Source organism: Perca flavescens, chromosome 23, assembly GCF_004354835.1.
Source record: "Perca flavescens isolate YP-PL-M2 chromosome 23, PFLA_1.0, whole genome shotgun sequence".
NCBI lineage: Eukaryota > Metazoa > Chordata > Actinopteri > Perciformes > Percidae > Perca > Perca flavescens.
In genome coordinates, this window is record NC_041353.1 from 6,139,971 (window position 1) to 6,166,415 (window position 26,445).

General features: G+C 39.8%; 1 protein-coding gene across 3 annotated transcripts in view; it reads left to right on the plus strand.

The window, feature by feature from the left end:
• sfmbt2 (Scm like with four mbt domains 2) overlaps nt 1-26,445 on the plus strand; it is a 55,240-nt gene that overhangs the window by 20,164 nt on the left and 8,631 nt on the right. For 2 of the 3 annotated variants that reach the window (XM_028571216.1, XM_028571217.1), the window contains exons 5-16: nt 1,827-1,847; nt 10,806-10,894; nt 12,169-12,418; nt 13,224-13,321; nt 14,329-14,430; nt 16,101-16,331; nt 16,832-16,958; nt 17,175-17,288; nt 17,376-17,418; nt 19,444-19,511; nt 22,949-23,088; nt 23,551-23,660. In XM_028571216.1, the coding sequence (XP_028427017.1) occupies nt 1,827-1,847; nt 10,806-10,894; nt 12,169-12,418; nt 13,224-13,321; nt 14,329-14,430; nt 16,101-16,331; nt 16,832-16,958; nt 17,175-17,288; nt 17,376-17,418; nt 19,444-19,511; nt 22,949-23,088; nt 23,551-23,660 (1,393 nt within the window). The remainder of the gene's footprint in view (nt 1-1,826; nt 1,848-10,805; nt 10,895-12,168; nt 12,419-13,223; nt 13,322-14,328; nt 14,431-16,100; nt 16,332-16,831; nt 16,959-17,174; nt 17,289-17,375; nt 17,419-19,443; nt 19,512-22,948; nt 23,089-23,550; nt 23,661-26,445) is intronic. The other variant, XM_028571218.1, reaches the window with a different exon arrangement.

The window sequence follows — 26,445 nt, forward strand, 5'->3', positions numbered from 1 at the left end:
AAGCAGGGAAACAACACATTGAATTAGCTTTCACCGCTGCAGTGGAGTGGTCTTTGTCTTATGCTTGTGCACTTTGTATTTCAAGTCAAACATGATACGCCTGAAATAGGGCTGCAAGTAATAATTATTTTTATTATCGAGCCATGTGTTGATTATTTTCTCAATTAATCGTCCATTAAATGAAAATAGTAAAAATATGCCCATCACAACTTCCCCAAGCCCAAGGTGACATACACATATTACTTGTTTTGCCGGCCAGAAGGCCATGAAATCCAGCAAATGCTCACATTAAACTGGCGTCATTGGGAAAAAATTCCTTAACAACCTTTCAGCATATTGTAATTCAAGTGGTCTGAGAGAAAACTAGACTTCTGCGCCTTTTCTCAGTTTTCAGGATTTAGATAATCTAGCCCTTGACAGGAGACTTTGGCCAATCACAGGTCATTTTTAGAGAGAGGGTGTTCCCATTGGCTGTTCTACAAACGCAGATGCGCATGCACGTCCCTTCAGATGGTGAAAGCCTAATTCAATGGCGGACAATCCTGCAGAATAAGTTGGAAACAACTGCTTACACTACAAAGCAACCCAATAAAGGAAGACTGACTTCTCAGAAAGAGTCTCAAAGAAGGGCTGACAACAGACGCAATAAAACGTGTCAATATCGGCAAAGTGTTTCAGAGATAAAGAGAAAATGTTGCTAATAGTTGAACCTTCTGCTAACCGTAGCCAAAAGCTCTCGGCTGCGTCTAATTCAAGTTCATGTTTCTGTAGCGAGCTAGAGCCTCAAATCACAGCCTGTCATCTCAAAGGGCTTTACAAAGAAAACAAGACTGTCATTCTCACAGAATTGCTGCTATATAACGGCATCGGGATCACTATGACGATGGGGATGATTGAAATGAATGACTCGTATTTATAGAGTTTACTGTATGAGGGGAGGGGCTGAGGAGCTGCAGGAGCAGGGAGAGCTGCAGGAGCGCTGCATTTTAAAATTCTGGTATTTTTTCCCTTATCAAGAAAACTTCCTACGTCCCTCCAAAAAACAGTATTTACAAAAACTAGTTTAAACTCTTTATCTTCCATTTGCTTGCACAGCAAATAGTTACTGGTGAAATTAAGATGTTTTAATCAGTTGAAAGCTAACCTGCCTCTTAAAAATTATATTCATATACGATACATTTTTGTTTGCGAATACATTCGTAGGAACCATAATGCTTTGCACATTACGTTTTTTATTGAGATAACAGGAAAACGTTCATATTGAACATAGCTGTAAAATGGGGATAAAACAGCACATACATTTTGTAGGAAAAAGAGTTGATTGTCAGAAATTTACTCTGGAATAAGATATTGTATGTTTACTCAAGTACATTTTTCTATCCATCATACTGAGTAACAGCAGCTGAAGTTAATTCGGAAATTGATATATTTTGCAGTAATAATATGGCTATTAACTATTATATTAACCGTCTTTTTCTGTGTCTTTTGGAAAGCTCATATTTCAAATTATTTCCCTAATTCTTTTAATAATGATGGACAGCTGACATCTGCATGTTTAATGATGCAAACTGAAGCATAAATCATGTAATGGAAGCAGTTATATATTCCCAAAGAGGCTTCTGCAAGATACTATCAATTTGTCAATGTGACCCAAAAAAACGTACTCTTTTGCTTCATTTCAAGGCTTTGCATCATGCTGTGCACATGTCCTAGTGTGTGTGTGTTGCTTAGTCAGCTGCAATATGAGAGAAAAGAGAGAGAGAGTGTGTATTCCACCTGTGTCACAGTTCCCTGTTTTATTTGTTTCCTTTTTGTTTGTTTCTCAGATAACATTTACCTAAGAAAAGGTAAGCAGCTCTAACAGTGCCTCTGACTGACTCACCTGCTCTGCTCACTAGTTGCTACCATGAAATCAACACTGTGTTAGGCATCAGAGCTGCATGTACACTGTGCTTCCTCCTCCTCCTCTTCTTCTTCCTCTTTTCACCTCTCTAAAGGAAGTGACCTCACAGCTCAGTTGACTTGCCTCTTGCATGTAACTCCTTTCTAGCTAAGTGAGTGTGTGTTAAGCAGATTGATATAACCACACACACACACACACACACACACACACACACACACACACACACACACACACACACACACACACACACACACACACACACACACACACACACACACACACACACACAGCTGTTTGCGCCAAGCTGTGCTTGTATGATAACTAGTGCAAAACGCAGAGGCTCAAATGTGATGCTTTGATAAAGAGGCCTCCGCCCATGTGCAACACACAAACTGTGTCCTGTATCAGAAAAACGTGTCGCTAGTCGGTGAGTCAAGTAATGACCGGTTACAAGTCGTTGGCAGATGATATCAATACGCGTCACTAGGCGTTCCATACAGACATACTTTACTGCTGATGTTATAACCAGTCTGTAATTGTACACTAATATTGATAATCATAAAAATGTAATCAATGACAAGCATCAACAACAACAACAGGCATTATTCATTTTTATTTTTCATTTATTAATACTAGTGCAGAGCCTGCCCGGTATTGCTGTTGCAGCTTTTTTTCTGAGGATTTTGAGGACCTCTTGTCTATGTTTGCTTAAAGTTTTGGATATGTAAAGCTAAAGCGATATACATGAGAATATGCATGTTTAATGACGCAGTGCCATAGTACTGTTCTTTAAAGGGTCAGTTCATGCATATTAAGAAAATAAATGTTATCTTTTTAGCGGTGTCTAACCATTTAGATAAAACTTTCTGCTGAAAAATAGTCCGCATGAAACCTGTTTTCTAGAGTAATGGGGACACTGTTTCTGCAACAAAAGTGTATGCTCCTGATAATTATCATTTTTAAAGTCATTTTTCAATGCTGTGAGCGCTTTTTTTGTATTTAAATGGAGGCAGAAATCTTGAAGGCAGATATCTGGGCAAATAAAACCCAACCCAAGAACCAACCCTTAGGATATAAAACTGATAATACCAACCTAAGAAATGTCAACTTTATATTCAGCACACTTGAAACAGGAATACAAAGTGTCAGAAAAAATAAAAACATCAATGCAGAATTTAATGAAAAAGAATTAAGTAAAAGGGTTCAAACTAATAAATTAGGGTTTAAGAGGAGATTTAAAAGGGGACTGTGATTTTTTTTTTCCACCCGGTTTCACTGTGACTCTGTACCCAACAGACTTTACATAAAGCAGCAGCACAGTGTTTTAAAAAAAATTCCCTTGTGAACATACTTCCAAAATGTTGACAAATCTGCAGGCCTCCCTCCATCTCACTCACCATCTTACCATGATTTTTTTTACCCTCCCAGTTCGGGAGAAGGTGGAAAACCCAACTACAGATAAGGGTTTCAATTGGACAAACCACATATCACAAACACACCTAAACCCCTCGTCAAACTTGCTCACTCACTCATCAAACTCACCCCCCCACACACACACACACACAGTCTTCCTTCTTAGCTCATCCACTTTAAATGCTCCTCTGCTAACTGATGCGCTCAGCAAAGCTTTTGTGCTCATCAAATCAGCGCCCGTGTTAATCAGCGTCCCTGTTTGCAAGAACAGCACATGAGTCTGCAGCGCTGCAAGCGCTTTAGTTGCATAATTTCCTCAATTTTAGAAATTAAAAAGGCATCTGAAAGACAGTTTAACAGGGTAACCATTGTAGATTTTTCCACTTTACCCATAATGACTTTATGGCCCTCCTGCAGTTGGAATATAAGATGAAAAGTACTTACAAATGTACAGGTTTTAGATTTAAAAAAAAATAAGGAACCTGGGTTTGTGTATTTATTATAAATACCGTATTGAATTTAAACAGTAATATGCATGAAAAATGTAAAGTAAGTTTTGAGAAACAATGGCAGATCTATGAGCCTCTGGCAGGTAAGCCAAAACCGTTCAAATTCAGAGAGTTGTAACAGATCCAGACAGTGAAAACATAATTCAACCTACTATACATATTGATGGTGTTTTGACTGTATATGATTCAAAGCCTCGGGGTCGGGCTCAGAGAGGGAAGCTTGTTCAGAGAGAGTTTTGTGTGCATGTGCACGCATGTGTGTGTAGGATACATTCATCCATTCACGTAAAGAGCTTTTTAGAGCTACATCACAAGTTTGGTGATGTGGTAAGGTTGCTGCTCGCTGAACAGATCCCAACAGAGATCATTTGCATAATGAATTCACCACACTGCTTCCTGCCAGAGCCTGATGGAGCTGATGCTCTGAGATAGACCCCACTTCTGCTCTGTGTGTATGTGTGTGTGTGTGTGTGTGTGTGTGTGTGTGTGTGTGTGTGTGTGTGTGTGTGTGTGTGTGTGTGTGTGTGTGTGTGTGTGTGTGTGTTGCATTCAGGCTGATAGTACTGTGGTGAGAACAATACAAGGGGCTGCTTTAGTTTGGGTGTGACCCTTGTGAAACATTTTGTCTTTTATCAAGTGCTAAAGGTGGATTTCTGCTGCAAAATAGATATATATATAGAATTGACTTTTATTTAAGTTGAGAGCACCACTGCAACATTGAAAGTGTTTTACATTATCAGGCAGAATTTTGCTTTAATTATACATCGCATAGTAATCCTGATTTAAGGGTCCAACTAAATGTTGATTCTTTTCGTGAATTGGTCTGAAAGATGTCGGAAAATGCTAATTCAGTTTTCTACAGCCCGAGATACTAGCTTCAAATTGCGTGTTTTGCCAGTCCACATAATTACTTTACTACCACATAAGAGAAAGATGAGCAGCAAAGCTGGAACAAAAGAATATTTAGCATTTTTGTCTAAACGACTATTAAAATAGTTGCAGATCGACTATTTCAATAATCATTTCAGCTCTGCAGTGTTTACGTTCTTTTATTCACCCTTGTAATAAAGAGAGGTGATGGAGATGGAACGGTTTTAGGGCTGTCCTCGACTATCGAAATTCTCAGTTTACACTTTGATTTACACTACACATTACACTAATCGATTAGTTGATTTAATCGACAGATCTGTAAAAAAATCTGAGTTTCTCCATAGAGAATCGTGCAAAAGGGCCACTTTAAATTATGTGTATTTTTCAAAAGCATTGTCCAAGAACATTACACAGCACCACTGACATGCTAACTGATGTGATTTTTGTGTAGCCCAAGTTATTCTGAAAATAGATATTCTAAATTTACGCCATAAGCCTGCGCATCCATTCTGCTGTTCTTGCAAGCATTTGATTGGAGTGCATTTTGTTGCAAGATGACGAGCCATCTGCTGAGGCACAAGTTGAGTTAGGATTTTATTTTGACAGATGACACCATGTTGTTTTTAAAACGAGCGCCCTGTGTGACCGCTTCCTTGCTGCACTAACACAGTCTTCTCATTGAAATGAACGAGAAGGATGCATTTGAACACCAACACCTTATGGTCAACCAACAGCCTGCTTTAATCACACACGTTTGAAGTTAAATGAAGGTTTGGCTCACATTTCACACAACCCCTCCCTGCTGTAACCTCCAGATTTGCATACATATAATAATTATACATTATTCTGAAATGGGCCATTCTGCGTATTGAGTACTTTTTTTGTACTTAAGTACATTTTTATGCTAATACTTTTGTACTTTTACTTAAGTAAAATTTTGAATTCATGTCTTTTTACTTGTAACAGTAACACACACACTCACACACACACACACACACACACACACACACACTCTCACACACACACACACACACGTTCACTGATCCTGTGGGGCTCTTTAGCACTTACCACAAACACATCACTAAGGTAATTCATATTTACACAAATTGCTCTTATATCCTCTGCCCTGTTGTCAAGAGGGCTATACAAAATTTAACAATATGGCGTCTGAAACGGTGAAACGTCTCTCAATAAACACACAAATTGCGTGCTGTGTGACATTTTACGTGTGCTGCAGTCATTATGCCCACGGCCTATTATGGAAAGGCTGTCAGTTAAAATGGTAGTAGGTAATTGTTTGAATTGACTTGGCTTTCTACTCTTGTGTGTTCGGGGCGGTTCATCTCCATGCCAGCGTATAATGACTGGATAAGACAGAGAGAGAATCAAGCGTAATTTGCTCCCATTAACTCTGATTAGAATCTGTTGCACTGCTGCGATCGCGGCAAAAAACACTGAGACGATTTTTCTTCTTTAATTATAACATTGATTATCTAAAGTAAAGCTTTTAAATAAGCCCTGAGCACAGAGCCAGGATTGTTCACAGAGAAGAGGAGCTGGCAGAATATGCAAATATCTGCTTTCAGACATGCATTTTCATATTTGTTTGTGTTTTTTAAATGCTAGATATTTGCATGGAGACTTCAGCCAGCTTTTGTGCAGCCTGGGAAAAGTGGGGAGAAGGGGGAAGGTTAGCTCTGTGATAGTGTAGCGGTATGGGGGAAGAGGGGGATGTTTTGAGGTCTCCTCCCTCAAGGTTAATTATGCACTTATTGTTATGTGAAAGTCAGGCTTTCACCTCTATGTGTCTGCTGCCTGTGGGATGGAAATGAAGAAAAATAGACCATTATTTATATAAAGAAGCACTACAGTATAATGAAACTGCAAGCTGGTGGAGGGAAAAGGGGGAGGGAGAGAGAGAGAGAGAAAGAGGTGAAGAAGGTTGAAGTTTGCAAGTTTCAGCTTCTGCTTCTACTGTTGAGCTCTAAATGACTTCATGACTAATCTCGGCAGGATCTGTAAAAATAGTTTATCTATTTCTGCACACCCCACATCAACACCGTGTATATACTCTGTGTGTGTGTGTGTGTGTGTGTGTGTGTGTGTGTGTGTGTGTGTGTGTGTGTGTGTGTGTGTGTGTGTGTAAAAAATAGTCTCACAGGAACACACTATTATTAAACAAGCGTACAGAGAGCAACTAGGCCGCAGAGACATTCACTGTTAACCTTAGTTTAACAGGAAAATGCTGATTTATTTGCCGGCAAATTCCACAGTTGTTGGTTTGATTCAGGCAGGACCTCTGGAGTCCAGAGCCACGAGAGGATTTATTGATTTGGTCTCCTTAGTCAGTTATGTAGAATTATGTAGAGCTAGCTGTCAGTTATATTTACTCCAATCTTTGATTTAAAAAGGGATTATAATAATTGTATTAAGAATGTTTAAAGCCCTTATCTAAACAAACTAGAAAAGGCATTTTTTTTCTTAAGAAATACACTGTTAAGTTAGTGGGTGATTTTTTTCTTGTCTTAAATACCACAACTTCTCACTGCGGTCATTACATCACTCGCACTAGCTTTTCCAGTAATCATTCGTGGGAACAAAAAACAGAGAGAGAAAAAAAAGAAAAGATATAGATAATAAAGATAACGGAAGCTTGTTGCATTCACCAAAGTCAAAATAAAACTGGAGACTTTACCTCGTAATTACAGTATGGAAATGGTAACCGGTAACAATTCAACCTGTGACCTGAATAGGAATTCCACCTATATTTATACTTTATGTCGTGCATTAGTTTGACATCTGTGAAATCCATAATTAGGAGAGCTTTTCTTATAATTATGAGATGATAATAAAGCAGTAACTAATTACTAGAGAAATAAGGCCTCCAATGTGGTTTTCTTTGGTGAACGTATGCTCTTCTGTAGATAATGTGGGCGTGATTTGTCGGAATCTGACAGTTCCAGAAACGGTGACGAGTACTTTGTTTGAAGCATACTTAAAAATAAGTCCTTTGAAAGTAAAAGTGCTGAAAGCAACTGTAATCAGTTGAAGTGTAATCCCTGAAAGTAGCTGCGCTATCATCTGAAATTAAGCACTGAAAGCTTAAACAAAAAAAAAAAGTGAGCACACCAAAGAGTTAACTGTACATGCTGATGACAGAAAAACTATAAAAGTAGATGTGCAGCAGGAGCAAAAACAAATCTCAGTTAAGACCTACTTAAATCCTTTTTGTTATGATTTAACTAACTGCTTTCTAGTATTATAAACAGTTCAAATGGATTCTTCTATCTTTTGACAATACCCACTTTAGCTATTGCATATAAAACCCTGAAGTTTATGTTTTGTTTTTTCAGCTTTTACTGGACACTAAGAAATGCAAAAAAGCAACACAGTATACATGCTTAAAGACTCATTTTCTCCCTTGGCTCTTTACCCTGGAAAAACAGAGCAAAAGGAAATCTAACAAAAACACTTCACTGAGCCAAACAACCTAAACCCAGAACCTATTTTCATTATGAGCATGTTTCAGTTTATGGACTACATTTCATTTTCACTTTTGCTTGATGCTAATCACTACTGCAGGGAATGTCAGTTCGCCCAACGTGTTGCAGTCATTCTGTAACTGTGACTCATGTGGCAACATTTCAGTGACTCCAACAAGTGTCTGAGTTTGTGGAGACATTTTTATTTTTTTTTTGGTGTGTTTAAGTGACTAACAGGAAAAACATGCAGGACTCTGAAGGCCGCTCAGCATCTTCCTTGGAATGTAAGCTTGAGGGATAAACAGGAGGCTGATTTCAGAGGAGTCAAATGAAAAGATACTGCACTATTGGAAACAGGAAGCATGCAAAAACCACAAATCTCCGACGACTCTGGAGACAGAACTCTGGCCCACCTGGCATGTGCATTTGCATTTATGTGGTCTTATATTGGTCATAATGTAGGGACACAAAATCTGTTCAGACAGTTACATTGTGGGGATTCACGTTCTAAGTGGAGACGAAAAGCCTTTATCATCATGGCTTCATGATCAAAAACAAGACCAACATGTTTTGACTGCACACCAGGCCTCCTGAGGGACAACAACACTATATATTATTATACTATAGGTCAACAGTTTGTTAATATAACACTCAGGTTAGGGGTTAGGGTCGGGGTTAGAGAGGTATTTGGGGTGAAGTCATGTCAAACGTCTTCAGTCCAGTTTTAGTCAGTTCAAGTCATTTAAGTCTTCTATGACATAATAAGTCAGCTTCAATGCAGAGTTCTAATAATTAAATAGGCAAACTGAGCCTGTCTGTTTTTCCACAATTTAACCCATAAAAACTTGGGACTGAACATTTTAACTTTTGATTGTGTCTGAGTTTTTATTTTTATTTTTTTGTGTTTCTCTGACTATGACCCAAAAAGATTTTTTTTCAAGCAGATTTATTTAAACTACAGAGTAAACTACAGAGTACACCCCCACATTAAACCCACACAGGTGCTCTCACTTATCTAGATTAGACCTCTTTTATGGACACAGACTCTTAATATTGTTATCCCTGGCAAACAGTGCTATTATTATTTTCTGCTCTATTGTTTTATGTTTTTGTCTGCCTCCATAAGTGTCCTTGGGTTGCTAAAAACAAATTATTATAGTTATACTGGGCTTGATTGACCTCCCCTCTCTCTCTCTTTTGTCAACTCTGTTAAAGGAATACTTCACCCTCAAAATAATTGTTTGAAAAATGATAACTCGCCCCGTGTTACCTTAAATTCTTGAAGAAACATTAGTTTTTCTCGCATGTGTCCAAGTGCAAAAAATTATTTATTTATTATTCTTCAATAATTCAAGGTATTGAACTGTAATTTTAAGCGTGGAGTATATCTTTAAGGTGGTACAACTTACACTCAGTCACTAGTTTATTAGGTACACCCTGCTAAAACTACTGCAGTCCTGCAATTAACCCTCCCTTCATAAAGGTTATAATGTTTTTTTGTTTCAAAGGAGTTGATTTAACTGATTATTTAGAGAGGGTATTATTTTTGGAGTTGAGCGACGTCACGTAATTCCCCTCATGCCTTCCCCGAACTACAAACTGAAATGAGGTCTAATAAATCATAATACCACACTGGGTTTTTTGAGGGGAAAGCCCTATCTTGAATTAATTAAAGTTCAGCTAATGCATTTTTATCTCAGTCATCTATCGTCTATCTGGTACACGTAATGTGTTCTTGGTATTTCCATCAATATTTATATTATTTATTCAATGTTTCATTGCTTTCGTTCCTTCATTTATGCCACACATCTGTTCCTTAAAGCCACCCTGAATTTTGACATTTTTTATTCTGATTTGTTTCTGCTTTCAATGTTGTCTTAAAGCTCAAAATTATCTAATTTGTGGCAGTGTGACCTCAGCCTCAACTGTCATTTTGAATTCATGCAGCATTTACTGCTCCCAGAGGAAGTTACAGGTCACCCGGTAACCTTTGATACCTGAAATTCTGGATGGAAACCGGTTTCTGTTCCCATCACTGATCTTACATCTCTGCATGGGAAATAGTCACTTCTGCTCTTCAAAAAGCCATAAGACAAAAAAAGTTTTGGCTTTGTTTGCCTCATTTCTATTTTATTCTCAAATGTGCAGCTGTTGTTCTGCATATTAACATTTAAATGGCACTGCTCATACAACATTAGTTGGTGTTTTTTCATTTTGATGTGTTTACTTCTGCCGAAACCTGCCAAATGCAAGCCTAAAAAAATATCTCATCTCAGCCATAAATCAGAATTGAGCATCAAGGTTTGCAGTGTGAATACGTGAATTTGTTTCTCACTTCGTTTGCATAAAAATGATCAAATTCAGAGACATGCATTGTCAAAATACTCCACATCTGCAGTTTTGATTAAAAAAAATTGCTGTGTGTTTGGGTTCTCCAGTATATGCATGCACTTACTCATGCATGCATGCTGTTCTCTGGTGACTACACTTAACAGTTCAACGTAGTGCCTTGCAATTAATAATTCACCATGACACAGCACAACAGCACAATAATGTGCTCACTTTCCACTCACTTTGATTGTGTTTCTCAGTCTTGGCTCTGTGTTTTTTTTTTTTTTCTCTTTGCAGCCATCAAGGAGAAATACAGCGACTGGACCGAGTTTCTGGTTCAGGACCTGACCGGCGCCAGGACGGCACCGGCCAACCTGCTGGAGGGGGTGAGTGTGTTCCTATTGAGAACATCTCAGAGGGGAGGAGGGGAATCAAGATTCATATTTTCTACATATCAAATTTTAATTGTCTAATGTTGTGGTTCTCACTACACATGCTTGCTGACAGAAAGGACAATACAAAACTTAAAATAGTTGCTGAATTGGATGCTACAGAGGAGGGAGAATAAATTTAACCAGCCTGATTTTCAATGAATGCAAATTTTCTTTAGCTCTTACTGCAGAAAATAGAAAATAGAGGAAGTATTAGTTCTCTGTAATATGAAACACAGCTGACCGTTAAGTTAACCAGTCAACCCAATCAAAGTCCTTTTTGTGCCTTTCTTTGAAAAAGGGGGCAGCAGAAATATGACAGGAAATGAGGAGAGAGAAAGAGGGACAGAAAGAGAGAGTATAGATATAAATAAATAAATAAATAAAGGAAGAATTTACACAAGGATATCACTCACACACAACTAACCGTTAACTGGTCTCGATCAAAGCCCATTTCTGACAGAAACATTTAGTGCCTTTTATTTTGGGTCTTTTGTTGCATGACGGGGAATTACATGCAAAAAAGGATCCTGGCTGGAGTTGACCCAGGGACATTGTGGTTCATATTGGTTGTCTTAAACCCTCACCGGGGTGCCCCTGTCTGGCGGAGCGTTAGATGAGAAGATTGATACCACTCTAATGTCTGGACAGTAAATGTCTAGCTGGAGCCAGCAGGCCGCTGCTGGCTGTAGCCTGATATATAACAGACAGAGATGAGAGTGATATCAACCTACTTCTTTAAACCTCTGCAAGAAAGCAAATAAGTGTATTTCTCAGAATGTCAAATGATAGCTTTAAACTAAAAGGACACCACACAAAAGAAAGCTCTTAAAAATGTGCAAAAACAAATCTTTTACACTTTCTCTAAGCAAGAATATTTGGGGGCGTTAGGTGACTTCTTGTGAGTTTTCGGTCTCAATTATCTCTCAAAAAAATATGAATGGCAGCGTCTATTTTTCAGCTAATGGAGTTCAGGTGGACGGGCTAACAAACTAACCTACCTGGATCCCTATACGGTCAGATAACATGGTCAGGTTCAACTAACTGCTAGGCTAATTTCTTTTTTTATTGAGGCTATATAACATCGACTTCCTCTTTTGTTACTTATTTAACTACTCATTCATAAAAGTAACAGTTCTGTAGGAGGTTGTACTCATCCAATAAACCAAAGAGATGATCTTTTGAGATTTTTGAACACCACTCTCTCTCTCTCTGTGTCTCTCTCTCAGCCTCTGAGAGGTAAGAACACCATGGATCTGATCGTCGAGGGCTCAGTCCTGGAGCTTCGGGACGTCTTGAGCCCGTTGCTTTACTGGCCTGTCCGAGTCATCCAGAACGTCGGAGGTAGACTCTGTCTACGCTACGCCGGTCTCTCTGAAGACCACCAGGCTCAGGACACCTGGCTGTTCTACCTGGACGTTAGGCTCCGCCCGCTCGGCTGGGCTCTGGAAAACCAGCTCGCCTTAGAACCGCCTACAGGTGATACTCTAATCTGCTTGCACCTTTTCATTAACCGCCAGCCCAAAACTGCTGTGGGGACAAGGACTTTAAGTTTCTCAGAACATAATTACAGTGTCTACAAGAAACCGAATGATACTTAATGCAGCCTGTTCTCATGAACCATACATTCGTAAAGCTACGGAAAGATAAGCACTGTAATTCGTATGATTTCCACGTTTTCCGCGAAGGGAAGTGGTCGGGGTGATGGGTGGCGTTAAAACACAGGCCAGAGAGCGGAGTTCGCTTCCCAGGGAAAACAAAAGACTTTCACCCATTTTTGCTTTAAAGAAATTACTTAAAAGATCAAACGATTAGCAAAATTGTTGGCAATTAATCTGTGAATTCAAAATTCATGCCTTTAAAAACATAATAAAAATAACATTTTCCCTTTAGATTTGTATGCTCTTCCAACGATTGCAAATATGCCAGGCTTGGGATTTGGGGGAAATGGTGTACAAAATGGTGCACAAAATAGGATGCAATGGTGCATCGTACAGCTGCTATGAATTGTTACAGATTATATATTTAATAATGTAAAACAATGTTGTTGTTTTTGTAAATTTAAAGAGAATCGAGTGGAAATTGAAGCAAATTTATTAAATTTATTTCATTAAAATCCAAGACAATATAGGTTGTGCAAACAGTTTTTGATTTGTGACAATTGATGACGGTTTACAGAAGCTGCATGAGTATTAAAAGGAACTGCCTTAATTAATTTTAATTAAGTTGCAATGTAAGGGCCAATCTACACCTCTTAATGTCACATAACCTTTCCACTCCTCAGGACTCAGGTCTCTAAAGAGCGCCCCCGACTGGCAGGAGGCTCTGGAGGACGCTCAACTCGACGGACAGAAGAACCCTCTGCCGCTCGAGGTGTTCAAGGTGAGGGTGTGGTGTGGTGTGTGTTTGTGTGTGTGTGTGTGTCTGTGTGAGAGAGAAAGCTATTAAATTAATTCAGGTGCACCCGTACAGAGAGCCAGCAAGGCATGACATCTCGCTGCTGAATACACTCTGAATGTGTGTGTGTGTGTGTGTGTGTGCGTGCGTGCGTGCGTGTGTGTGTTTCAGACATGACAAATTTCAAGGAAATTATTTAGAAAAGATGTAGTTGTTAAACAAAGTGTTACAGAATAATGAGTGAATTGATTCAAGCTGTATGAGTATAAGGTCTTATATAAGTACATGTATTTATTTGCCATATGGTTGCGCATCACAATTAAAATCCTGCTATCTATTTGTATGCTTATGCAATCTTATTCATACACGACAATTCTGCCATCATTTGCATTAGCAGGGAGATCCACTGCATCAAACATTCCTGAACTAGAAGTAACAGAAAAAGCTTGCTAATGGCAAGAACTGGAATAAAATAAATGACAAAATGTTTTGACCAAAACACTGTCCAATCAACAAACAGGCTGGAATAAATTGAACGTATTCACATTCACTGATAAGGACCTGAGACTTGGGAGATAATACAACGTGATGAAGCTACAACAACATCCACAACTGAGCTCACACAGTGCTTCATCAAACCTGACAAGCTGTCACTGAGATTTCAAAGGCAATATTTGTTTTTCCGTCATACAGGAAGTGAAGTTTACGTTTCCAGTTTAGAATGGATAAAAGAAGAAGAGCTGGGTAGTTATAAGAAGTGGCCACATGGCTGAAATGTGAATCACACAGTTTATCAGTAAAAAAGCAATAATTAATTTTTATTTTTGGCCTAATGATCGCAACATCCTGAGATAATGGAGATAACATTTTGCCTCGTTCATTACCGTACAGGCCCACCCAGCAGGGTTTGCATGACCTACATTGTCTTGCACGTGTGTGCATTAACAAAAGTGGAGCACATTTGTCTAAAAGTCTTGACTTTACTGTGTCAGGACCATGTAGACCTGCCCAAGCACTCCTTCAAGACGGGGATGAAGCTGGAGATGGTTTCTCCGTGGGAGCGGCTACAGATCTGCCCCGTTTCTGTCACCAAGGTGAGTCACACTGAAAACAATGTCTTAACTATATATATATATATATATATATATATATATATATATATATATATATATATATATATATATCAAGCAAATTTCTCCCTCGAGTATTCCTCAGCTGCCTTCATTATGTGGCATTGCATCTTTAACATGTTTCTGTCAAGAAGGTAGCCTTGTTCCTTGGGTTTCCAGTGACTGGAAGTTCTTGGGTATTTTATCATCATAATAAAATAAAAATAAGACTTAAATATGTAGACTTTATAAAGTAGACTCACTGCATGACATCCAAGTCCCCTGTTTTGGGGAATAAAGCTGTAAATAGTCAATATTTTGACGAAAATCTTTCTCTTTGTCGATCTGAAATGAAGACCGATTCAGCAACTGCACGGCCTATCTCTCGCTTAAAATGTTTTCAGAAACACGTTTCGGTGAACTATTTTTGTAAAATATGAGATCGTATTCCGAACGAGCCGCCATCATGGTCTGGGGCTTAGAATCCGGGAGAAGCCAGACCCACGTGACGCATTTGTCAAATCAGCTGCCGGTTTTAATTTTTTTGGGTGACAATACAGATTAGCCCCACCTGCTGTTATAGAGACGTATTATGTCTTGTGCATGCGCAGAACGTACGCTCAAGTCTGCGTTGCTTCGGTGTGTTCCGAGTAGGGTTGGGTATCGTTTTTTTTTTTTTTTTCGATTCCGGTGCTAAATCGATACTTTTAAAACGGTACCGGTGCCTAAACGGTGCCTGAAGTGTAGTAAACAACAGTCAGTGACTTGTTTATTGCTAAGGCCATGGTCAAAATTCAAGATTTAATAATAATGTAATAACTATAAAAATAACAATAACTTATTTCACCAGTAAATTGCTGTTGAACCCCAGATGGGAAAAGGGTATTTTACAATTACTGTGAATGCACCACAAGGCTACCTGTTTTAAGTGAATCTGTGTTGTTTAATTCCGACAATGGCAGCTGCAAGTGAACGCACCGTCTGTGTTGTTTAATTCCGACCATATAAACATACTGTATATCTATGAATTTCAACAACGGCAGCTGCTGACAGACTGTTACATCCCGCTGTTGAAGTCCTCCACAGTGAAATACAGTCACACTTTACACTGTTTAACGTTAGCTGTCAGCATTTTAACCGTGATTAATCCAGCTGCTAGCTAAAGGTAGGCTAACGTTACATGCTGTCAGGTGTAGTGTAAAGTCGAGCACCGAAATGAGGCACCGAAACTTTCGTTCTTATTCGGTCTCGTTACTACCGTTTACGTCGGCACCGGTTCCCTATTGGCAACGAGTTTCGGTACCCATCCCTAGTTCCGAGGCACTTTTTTTTGACCAACTCGGGGAGGCAGTCAGTCCGACTGGCTTTTCTGCCGAAGGTCGGCCGTCGGGTTAGTGTGTCAGAGAACATGAATTTAGCTGAGGATTGTTTGTGTTTATAAATTATATACATACATACATACATACTTTTATGCATACATATGGGCCATCCAGCAATTTTTGTTTTGCACTTCCACAGATAAAAAGAAAGAGGTCAAATCAATGCGGCAGAGGCTGACACGTCGAAAAACACAAAATTCCCAAATATTTTATACTTATACTGTGGAAGTCAATTAAAATGTTAAAAGTTCCTCCGCTCCTTTTTTTCTCCTTCAGGTCTACAATGAGATCTACTTCCAGGTAACGCTGGACGATCTCTCCGTTGACGCTATGCCATGGTTTGTGCTGCGTCATGCCAACTCGCCCGGAATCCTGCCCGTCCAGTGGTGTCTAAAGAACGGCGTGGGTCTGGAGCGGCCCCGGGGCTACGAGGGCCAGGACTTTGACTGGGCCGACTATCTGAAGCAGGGTGGGACAGAGGCAGCCCCCGACGCCTGCTTCCCTGATGTAAGGCTGGGGTCCTTTTTACACTGAGATACTGATAGACACTTTTCAAAATTTTTTGACATTTTATAGACGAAACAACTAATCGGTTAATCGAGTAGTCAACAGATTAATGGACAATGAAAATAATCATTTGATTGGTAGTTGACCGTATAGTGTTACTATAGTCTCTCTCTCTCTCTCTCTATAGCGAGATTAAAGAACGGCTTGTTTATTGTTAAGGCCATATGGTCAAAATTCAGCACTGTAACATGCAATAAATCTGCAAAATCGCTGTTATTGCACCTCGTATGATGCGAAAATCAGTTTTCATATCCTGTGGTCGGAGTCCAGGTTTAGGTTGTCTGAGGTTAGATCATTGTCCTACATGTAAAATAAACCCGACCTCTCTGTGGCTCCTGTACCCTTTTCCTCCTCTCTCTCTCTCTCTGTGTGTGTGTGTGTGTGTGTGTGTGTGTGTGTGTGTGTGTGTGTGTGTGTGTGTGTGTGTGTGTGTGTTTCAGACATGGCAGAACAGAGGCTTTGCCAAGGACATGTGGCTGGAGGCGGTGAACCCTCACCGGCCAGCGGAGGTGTGTGTGGCTCAGATCACACAGGCAAGAGGACGCCTGCTGTGGCTCCGACTGGAAGGTACATACGTTTGTGTGTGTGTGTGTGTGTGTGTGTGTGTGTGTGTGTGTGTGTGTGTGTGTGTGTGTGTGTGTGTGTGTGTGTGTGTGTGTGAAGGATTAAGTTTAGAAGGATTAAATGTCACAGTGCTCCTGCTGTGTCTCAGAAAAAAACTGTGTTTGTGTGTGACAGCTCCCTCACCCCTCCGCTCTCTCTTTGCGGTCTACCTGTCCCCAGGTGTGGCGAAGCCTCTGTCTGAGTGTATCGTGGACGTCGAGTCCATGGACATCTTCCCTGTCGGCTGGTGCGAAGCCAACGCTTACCCTCTGACCACACCACTCAAACCTGTCTGTATGTACGCACACAGAAACACACACAACATATACACATATTTACTTGGGAGTGACAGCTTAATGCAGACTCTCTCTTTTTCTGCAGGCCAGAAGCAGAAGAAGATAGCGGTGGTCCAGCCAGAGAAACAGTAAGACATTTATCGATCATAACTTATCACAGGTGGAGTTTGACTGATATGAAGCTCATGCTGATAATATCTTGGGAGTTGAAATCTGGATCCCTGTTTCAAGATTGCATCGGTTTCATTAGACTCAGCCAGACAATATACAGACGGATAAAAACAAAAACATAAAAAATTGCATATGCTTTAAAAATTATGAAAAACGTGCGTTATAGCCTTCGCAGTCATCTGAACTCAACGCAATTGAAAGTTTAAACATTCAAATTACTAATTTGCTTCACTAAATACAGTACATTTCGGAGGAAAGGATTATGTTTGGATAGTTGGGCATATAAATATGAAGAAGTAACACTTTTTTTAAGAACATTTTTATGGGCATTTCCGCCTTTAATGATCAGGGATCGGCATTTACCCTGATTACCTTACTCCGATCATTTACATCAGCTTGTAGTGATCACCGCCTTTAACCACACACACCCTGCACAACAGACACACCGCCAGACCACCTACAGTAGATGCCAGCACCTAGATGGCGCACAGCTACTCACCAGTGTCCGTCCAGAGCGTCTCGTAGCTTGCAGGCCCTTGGCAACAAGTCAAAAAAGACTGTCTTTCTTAGCCATCCATTTTTTTACAGAAGTGGATTACTTCAATTCTCCACACTTCTTCCGTCATTCCTCCAGGAAACCACGCTTACAGGCTGTTTTCCCCTGAAGCCGACACCGGAGTTAAACATGAGAAGAAAATCAAAGATTGACTATTAAGCACAAGAGGCGTCACTTAGTTTAGTTTTCGTTGTCCAGCTGGGAACTTGAAACTGTAATTTTTGTTTGTGGGTTTGCTGGGATCCTAAAGAGAACTGTTTTGGTGTTAAGAGAAAAGACTAATTTGCTGCACTAAGTTAAATGTATTAAGCTTAAGACATTTTAATTACTTTGCTTACTTAGTTATTTTTGTAAACAAAAAAACAGTTTGCATTTCTATTTTTTTAGCAATACAAGTATCGGATCGGGACTCTGTATCGGCAGATATTCAATATTAGTTTTATTAGTCGTATGTAGGTTAACAAGGGTCAACGCCGGTACGATGAAATGTATTTGGTGAGGGAACGGGTGAGGTGAGCAATCAAAGCATGAGCATGTTAAAGTTAAAATGTCAATAAGATAAGATGTAAGATAAGATGGGATGACGAATACAATATAGCACTATATACATATATGAAAATGAGGATTGTGTGTAAAAGTGACAAGTTTATCCAACATTATTGCACAAATGTAATGAGAAAAAGGAATGTGACATGGGATATGAGAGAATGGAGTGAGATAAATAGATAAATATAAATATAGCACCATGTACAGACATGAAAAAGAAGATTTTGTGTCCATTCAACATTCATTCAAACTGCTGCTCAATGTGCAAGATCACTCCCTCAGCCAATATACACTTTAATCTAACCACAGCCATCGTGTTTTTCACTTCAGTGTGGTGGAAAAATGGTTTCATTCACGGCCTTTTGTTTTCCATCTTTCTACCTGTGAGCCAGAACAACGTAAGAGTAGTAAAGGTTTCTACAGAAACCCCTCAAGGCATTTCTCCCTTTCTGTCACTCCAAAGACATTAATTGAAACAGTGACTTTTTAGAGCAGAAATTGCTTTCCCGGGGTGCTGATTGATTTTGTTGACAAATGACATGTTACACTGTCTGTTGCTGGCAAATGACAGTTAAGGGGGTGGGGTGGGGGTTGGAGAAAAATATGACGGCTTCAGCAGCACTTTGTCAGCTCTCTCATCTAACCAATAATTCCATTTCTCACCTTCAGGGGAATCCTTTCATCAATACTTCCTCCTCGTCACTTCGTCCCCCCCCCCCCGCTGCTTTCTAACCTACCTGCGTCTAAATCTGGCAGAAACTGTAGTATCTGTTGTGAAGATTGATCGGCTCAATGATTGCTCTGTTGTTTCCTGTCTGATTAGATCACTTGGATAATTTTATTGATTAGTTTGACTGTATTGATTGCCTTCCTCCTGCAGGTTGGCTCCGTCCCAGCCATTAGAGACGGCTCCTGTCAACCTCTGCCAGCCCGTCGCCATGGATCCAGGTAATCAAGAGCCACGCTACACATGATTTACCTCTAGTAATTCATGCTAATGAGCTGCTGTGATGAGAGTTAAGGGGAAACCCCGCTTTTTAGATACTCAGTATTTTGTTTGTGTTTCTTTATAAGTCCTTTTCAGACATGAAACATGGCTTGTGATGGCTTTACGTCTTTATTTACACGTGACAGAACATTTACAACATTTGAAGTGCTCGCACGGTATTTGGCAAATGGTACGCACAAAGGGAGCTGAGTTGGAAAGTAAAGAATGTTTCTCGGTTCTGTAACAAGCTGCATCGATGCTGGATTTTAAATGTATTTTGCCATTGAAGGCTTAATTAATGGCTATTGTGAGCCCGAGAGAGGCCCCCTCCTCTCACTCAGCGACAGCGAATTCCTCATTAATTTCATCATTTATTAGGTAATGTGTTCTACTGCCTTCCTGTTTTCTAATGTTGGACAGTGCACAAGTAATGAATGAAAACAGTTTAAGTCATTTAATTCCTATTTGCTCACATGCCGTATTTAAAACACTGGATATTAATTTATTCACTCATTTCCTCTTTAGTGAAGTTTTTTCTCTCTCTCACATAAAACAATATACTACAAAAATTATTTATTTGACCTGCATGCTTACTGAATGGTGCTGCAAAGGAAATCCTCGTTTATTGCTAATGCATTAGAGAACATTTTTTCTGCTATCAGATTTTACTGTAGCTGCACTCTACTACTGTATGTCTGTTTTGGCCAGTTTTCAGCTGGAACCAAAAAATACACCCACAGACAAAAACAAAGAGCCAGAAATGCTGCATCCTTTTCTTAAGGTCTTTTAAAGAAAAGACAGTTATTTTACAACTGTAGTTTTATTTTTGTAGTTTTATCCATTTTCTGTTATCCATGTTAACACACAGTTTATAACTAAGTACACATGGCAGTCCACCACACGAGCAGTCACACAAGTTTTAAATAAGCCTTCTAGTTAAACACAATATGTAAACCATTTATTTAGAAGTAAAAATGAATGTTTAGGTTGACATTTTCACCTGTTAACATCTGACTTTTAGTGGTACAGTTTAAAAGGACAAAGAAGAAATAAATCACAATAATAAGTACCTAAAATAACTGGGTTAAAGCAACAATTGGATTAAAGCCAAAATTTGGAAAACAAGGCCCAAGTAAAAAATACTTAACCTGAGCAAAGTTAGGTGTATTTTTGGGTGCATTTCAGCAGACCAATCTGAAAGATACAGTGTTATGTTTGGGGTGGATCTGTACGTAAACAACATGTATGTTCAAGCACAAAGAGAGTGGTGGGCTACGCGTTGTTTCCAGGAGACCCTTGCCCTTTTTTTTCCAAGTTCCCTGTGTAAAAACACCCACTCACCTATGCATATTCATCCCCTCACCTAATTACTATTCATCCCTAGCGGTGCTGTTCCAGGTGCCGGCGGTAGTCGGGGGGCTGCAGGAAGGGCAGAGTGCAGATTTGTTATGTCGACCCTCATTTAGCTCTGAAGGGGGGGTCGTCACATGAACAGGATGTACTCTTGGTCTCTGAATTCACCTCTGTGGTGAAATGCTTAGAGTCACATACTAGTGATGTACAAGAATATAAGAAAAAACTGTTACACATGCTTCTTAGGCAGCAAAATAGCATTAAAAGAACAAAGCATGGACTGGGGGCCCTGAAACCCTATTTTCTTAATCAGCTTTTTGATCTTAGCGATGGCTTCCCACTATTTTCTGCCAAAGTAACAGCAGTTATGGATATTTTACATGACAGATTTATGTATTTGTTGTTTTTCTCTGTGCTCTTCTTACTGGTTTGGAGTGGGCGGGGTTCAGTTGGGTTCTTTTAAAAAATCAGGATCTAGCAATATTTGAATTCAATGTTTGGTCACAGTCAATAAAATCTGATCAAACAACACCCACACAGTCCACGTTAAGCAGATTAGCGGGTTTTTTTGCGTTAAACTATAGAAATAATACCTCAAAATATTTTGTATGTGATTGCTGCGTATTTAGTAATGAATAATTCATGATCCGACCCAACCACCAGGTGTAATCTGCAAGTTTGAGCTAAACGGCTCCTGTAGCCAGGAGTACTTTGCATTCTGAGATACGGCAGAGCACGGAAACTTTAGCAGTCTGAAGGCAGCACGTCTTTTTTGCAAAGTGCGAAGCAGTATAGTTTTATCCAGACGTTTCCTCAAAGTGCATTCGGCATTTTGCTGGTATAGTTTTTCCTGGTATATTGCCCAGATAATTACCAAGGTATGAGCAAATGCCAACTCTGCCGTTACTACATTTTAAATTGCATAGCAATGTTTCTCTCACAGAAATATTCACTAGTCCAGAACATATGACCCTGCTGTGTTTACTTATTCCTGCGCCAGACACATCTGACCAATAAGCTAAGTGAACATTGTCATGTGGTTTTGTAGCGATGCATTTTGATTTGCTTGAAAAAAAAAAAACTACCCAATGAACGATTAGTCGAATACTCGGGTCCAGCCTTAGTTTGAAAACGCCCCTAAGACATTTGCATGAAAACAAGTTAATAAAAGTGAGCGAAAGAAGAAACCGATCCAACTGACAATGACAATAATGAATGTGCAATCAAACTGCATCCTGACATTGCAGCTGAGCTGGACAACACTGTTCCAGCTGCACGTCTGCAACTGTTGCAGATAGAAGTCGCAAAGCTTCGGATTAATTGAACACAAAAATCTTATCATTGCTGTTCTGGTCCTAGTTCATTTATAGGCCTTTTCAAATACAATAAAGTACATTAACAGCATTAACATTAATTAACAGCACAACAACAAAAGTAGTCAAGGACTGCTTCGATGTATCTAGTCACACAATCATTCATATTTAGTTTTAGTTTTGTTTTTTCAATGTGCTGTCCGGAAGATTGCATGAGACTCTAACGTGTGAAGTTTGTGTTTTGTTGTGGTTGTGTCTTTAGAATTCAGTGTAAGATCCTTTTTAAATATAATATTCTGCACCAAGATTACTCCGATCTGGCAACCAAACGCTGCTTAAACTTCTATAGTCCAAGATTAGATAAAGGGTTTAATTATGTTTTATTTTTCAAACTCAGTCAGTCTGTGTTTGACTGAAATTGGGATTTAATACAGCAGCTTAGGAAGAACACAAATTAGAGCTGAGACTAAATCTTCAGTACGAAAAAATAACCGAAAAATTAAAAGATTAGTTTAAGTTTATTCTTAGACAATCAGACAATACAAACCATGGTTCATTTGTATGTGTGCTTTTATTAAGATGACTCAATGTAGTGATGATTAATTACTTATTACTTGGTGTCTAAAGAGAGGATTATTAACCTTAGCCAAGTTTACATATCATCATCATCATATCGTATCATAATAAGTTCCATGTTAGTTAACGTTTCTGTTTATGGTCCTTTATCCCAGGCTCAGTCAATGGCAGATACTGCTGCTCCAAGATTTTTGTCAACCACCGCTGTTTCTCAGGACCCTACCTCAACAAGGGACGCATCGCCGAGCTGCCGCAGGCCGTCGGGCCCGGAAAATGCACGCTGGTCCTCAAAGAGGTGGGCTGATGTTAGAAGCAGTGGGGGGGAGACGAAGAGGAACAGGTTTAATCAAAGAGTTACACACTTTCAAAGGGAGAGGAGGGCCGATGGAGATTGGGAGGGGGGAAGGAGGTGAAAGATGGAGGGTGAGACAGCGGTGTCTTGTTAACCACCTGCAGTTTCCCAGCAGTGCCTTCATTTTAATGTGAGGAGCTGTCAGTCAAGTGTGTTTACACATGCACACCGCCACTACCGCTCAGCAAAACAGCCTCTTAATTTCTCCAGAGACTGTTTGTACGTGCACATGCACGTTCTGTGTTTGTGTTCGCATGCACAAATGCCCACGATTTATAAAGACAAGTGTGATCTGTGTTTGTCCTCCTTCATGTTTGTGCAGTTACTCCGATTCTTCCTGAGATTTGTTCAGTTGAAATGGGGATTTATTCTTTTTTTAATCTGCGCTCTGCTTTTTGGCTCCAGCTGCTGAGCATGCTGATCAATGCCGCCTACAAGCCTGGACGAGTCCTGAAGGAGCTGCAGGATCTGGAGGATACAAGCTGGGACAGCCAAGAGGAGACCCTCAAAGCCAAGTGAGGAAACCAAAATACACAGAAGTGCAAAAGAACATTTAGCAAAAAAGAAAAGAACAGACTTTCCCTGTTTGATTTGGTCATTTTGAAGGGCAATGAAGTCATACAATTACATGCCTTTTTGGATTTCATGCTTAATGTATTATAAATCATAATAAATCAGACTATGACCACATTTTCCCCGGAAATCAGTAGCAGGCCTCTTAGAAGAGCCTGGTGGTTTTCCTCTCACTGTCCCTACGAATCCATTTTGGCTCCCTTCATTGAATTTTCTGATGTTATTTTCTGTATGAGGTCTGCATTTTATTCCACTGCTGGCTGCATGGGGCCAAATTATTTCACAGCTCCAGGCTGCATGCTCTGTGTTTTCTTATTGAAAAACTGCCCCATTATTTCTGGCTAAAACGAGAAAGATGTGGCCAGTCGTAGGTTCTGGTGAGTCACCTGTGTTATGCTGCAGAGCACAGTGATCACATTCATGTATGAATGTTTTGACAACTCAACCAAAGGAGTTACTTTTAATTTTTTGGGGGCATTTGCTGCCCAGAGAGCCAAGTCATCCGAGGGGACTTGTTTTTAACTTAATTATCACAGGAGAAATGTTATATTATCGCCAACTTAACATCTGAGGGTTTTGACGTTTCAAGACGTTACTTTAGACCAGTGGTTCTCAACCTTTTTGGGGCCAGCGCCCCCCTATCCATTATCCAGGTCCCTTACCGCCTCCTATCAAATAAGATGTTGGCTAATTGCCCTGAATATTCATGATTAGGTCCTGTTATTGTTATAATTATTATTGTTGTTATTAGTCCTATTATTGTTGTTACTATTGTTATCAAAAATCATCAGAAAATCACATTGAATGAAAAATGTTTGACAGCTAAGTTCATAGACTTATTAAAGGGGTGATAGAATGATTATATAGGGTATGTAACATTGGCTGGGCTGAAAATGGCCTGGTTTATATTTTATTGGCCCTTATGCATCCCTATGTTTTGGCCCTATTTCTAACAAGAGCTTTTCTGGTATATTCTGGTTTATGGTATGCTCATGAATATTTAGATGGCTGATTGGTTGAGCAAATCCCCATACACACACATTGGAGACGATACAGTAGGTCTCATATTTCAGACACAGCAATGTTTCATTACCAAATTCACTTCTGAGACTTTTTTATGCAAGAAATCAACTATATAAAGCTCAAACGTGGGCCGTTTTACGAAAAATTGATGGCTAATTGCAAATTTGGTAAGACATGTCAGACTTTAGGAGCTCCACACAGTCTGATGAGAAAGCGGCAGCCTACTGGTCTCCATACCCAGGGCAAAGTCACCCTTTGTGGATTGCTGCACTACCAGGGCTCCGCGGAGCTGGGCGGCTGCCGGCATAACTATAGTGTATTTACAGTTTGAATTTCATCACGCCACTTATATTACAAGTTCCCCAAGGTCTTATAAAGCTAACAGTTATGTCCGATTTCAATTTAAGACATTTTTGTGAACGTGAGGGGCCTTGTTAGGAGGAGCAGCTAGCTAGCTATGTGTCCCATTCAATACAATGGGAAAAGATCGCGGTTAGCTAGCTACACTTTCGACATAACTAGTATATTTAGAGTTTGGATTTCATCACGCCACTTATATCACAGGTTTCCCAAGGTCTTATAAAGCTTACAGTTGTGTCCGATTTTAATTTAATGCATTTTTGTGAATATGAGAGGTTTTGTTAACTGCTAGTGTCCCTTCAATCCAACGGGTAAAGATAGCGGCTAGCTAGCTACACTTTCGGCATAACTATAGTATATTTACACTTTGAATTTCGTCTTACAAAGCTTAGCTAACACTTGTCAGATTTCAGTTTAATGCATTTTTGTGAATTTCAGAGGTCTCGTTAGGAGGTGGCTAGCTAGCTCTCTTTGATGGACTCCACCTCACCGCGGGCTCTATCAATGAGACTCGCGGACAAGAGGCATTTATTTCCCTGATCGTTTGTTTAAATAACTCAACATGTAGCCATTATAAGATTAACTGGAACCTGCGGTAAGATATTGCGGGCATAACAAGCTCACTGACCGCGCTCTCAGTTACACACCGGCCATTTAGCAGGAAGAGGGAAGGGAGAACAGCGAGCTGCAGGCCCTGGAACTCTGTCAGGGCAGCGGCGTTTGGTAGTCCGATGTAGCAACCCAGGCAGCACCGGCCGCTGAACTCTGACACACATTGCAATTTTCGTAAAACGGCCCATATTTGAGCTTTACATAGTTGATTTCTCGCATAAAAAAGTTTCAGAAGTGAATTTTGTAATGGAATAGCAGAGATCTGCGCGACCTAGATTCAGAAAACTACCTGATCTCAGGTCAGTGGTGTAGCCTATGCAAATGTTGGGGCGTGACAAAGAGAGAGACTAGAACCAAATGAGGAGGGATTTACCGGTTTTCAGAGGTAGTTTCAAATTGTGAGATTGTCAGAGGAAAGAGGTGTCAATGGGATTTTGAGGTTCTATGTATGTCCTATTTACCCACCAAACTGTCATTTTTCAACTATGACTAGGTAAAATCGGTTTTGCATTATATCACCCCTTTAAAGATAAATTATGTTAACGTTTAAAATAGACTATAAAGTTCATGACAAGACCGATTAATAACGCTGCAGTATGGAGTTTATATAAGATGATACTCTGACGTCACGGAGCTCCTCCACACAAAGCCTAAAGAAACACTAAAGAGAAGAAGAGTTATGATCCACCGTCTCGTCCAGTCGCAGTGGCGTAAACTGTCCGGTTTTAATGT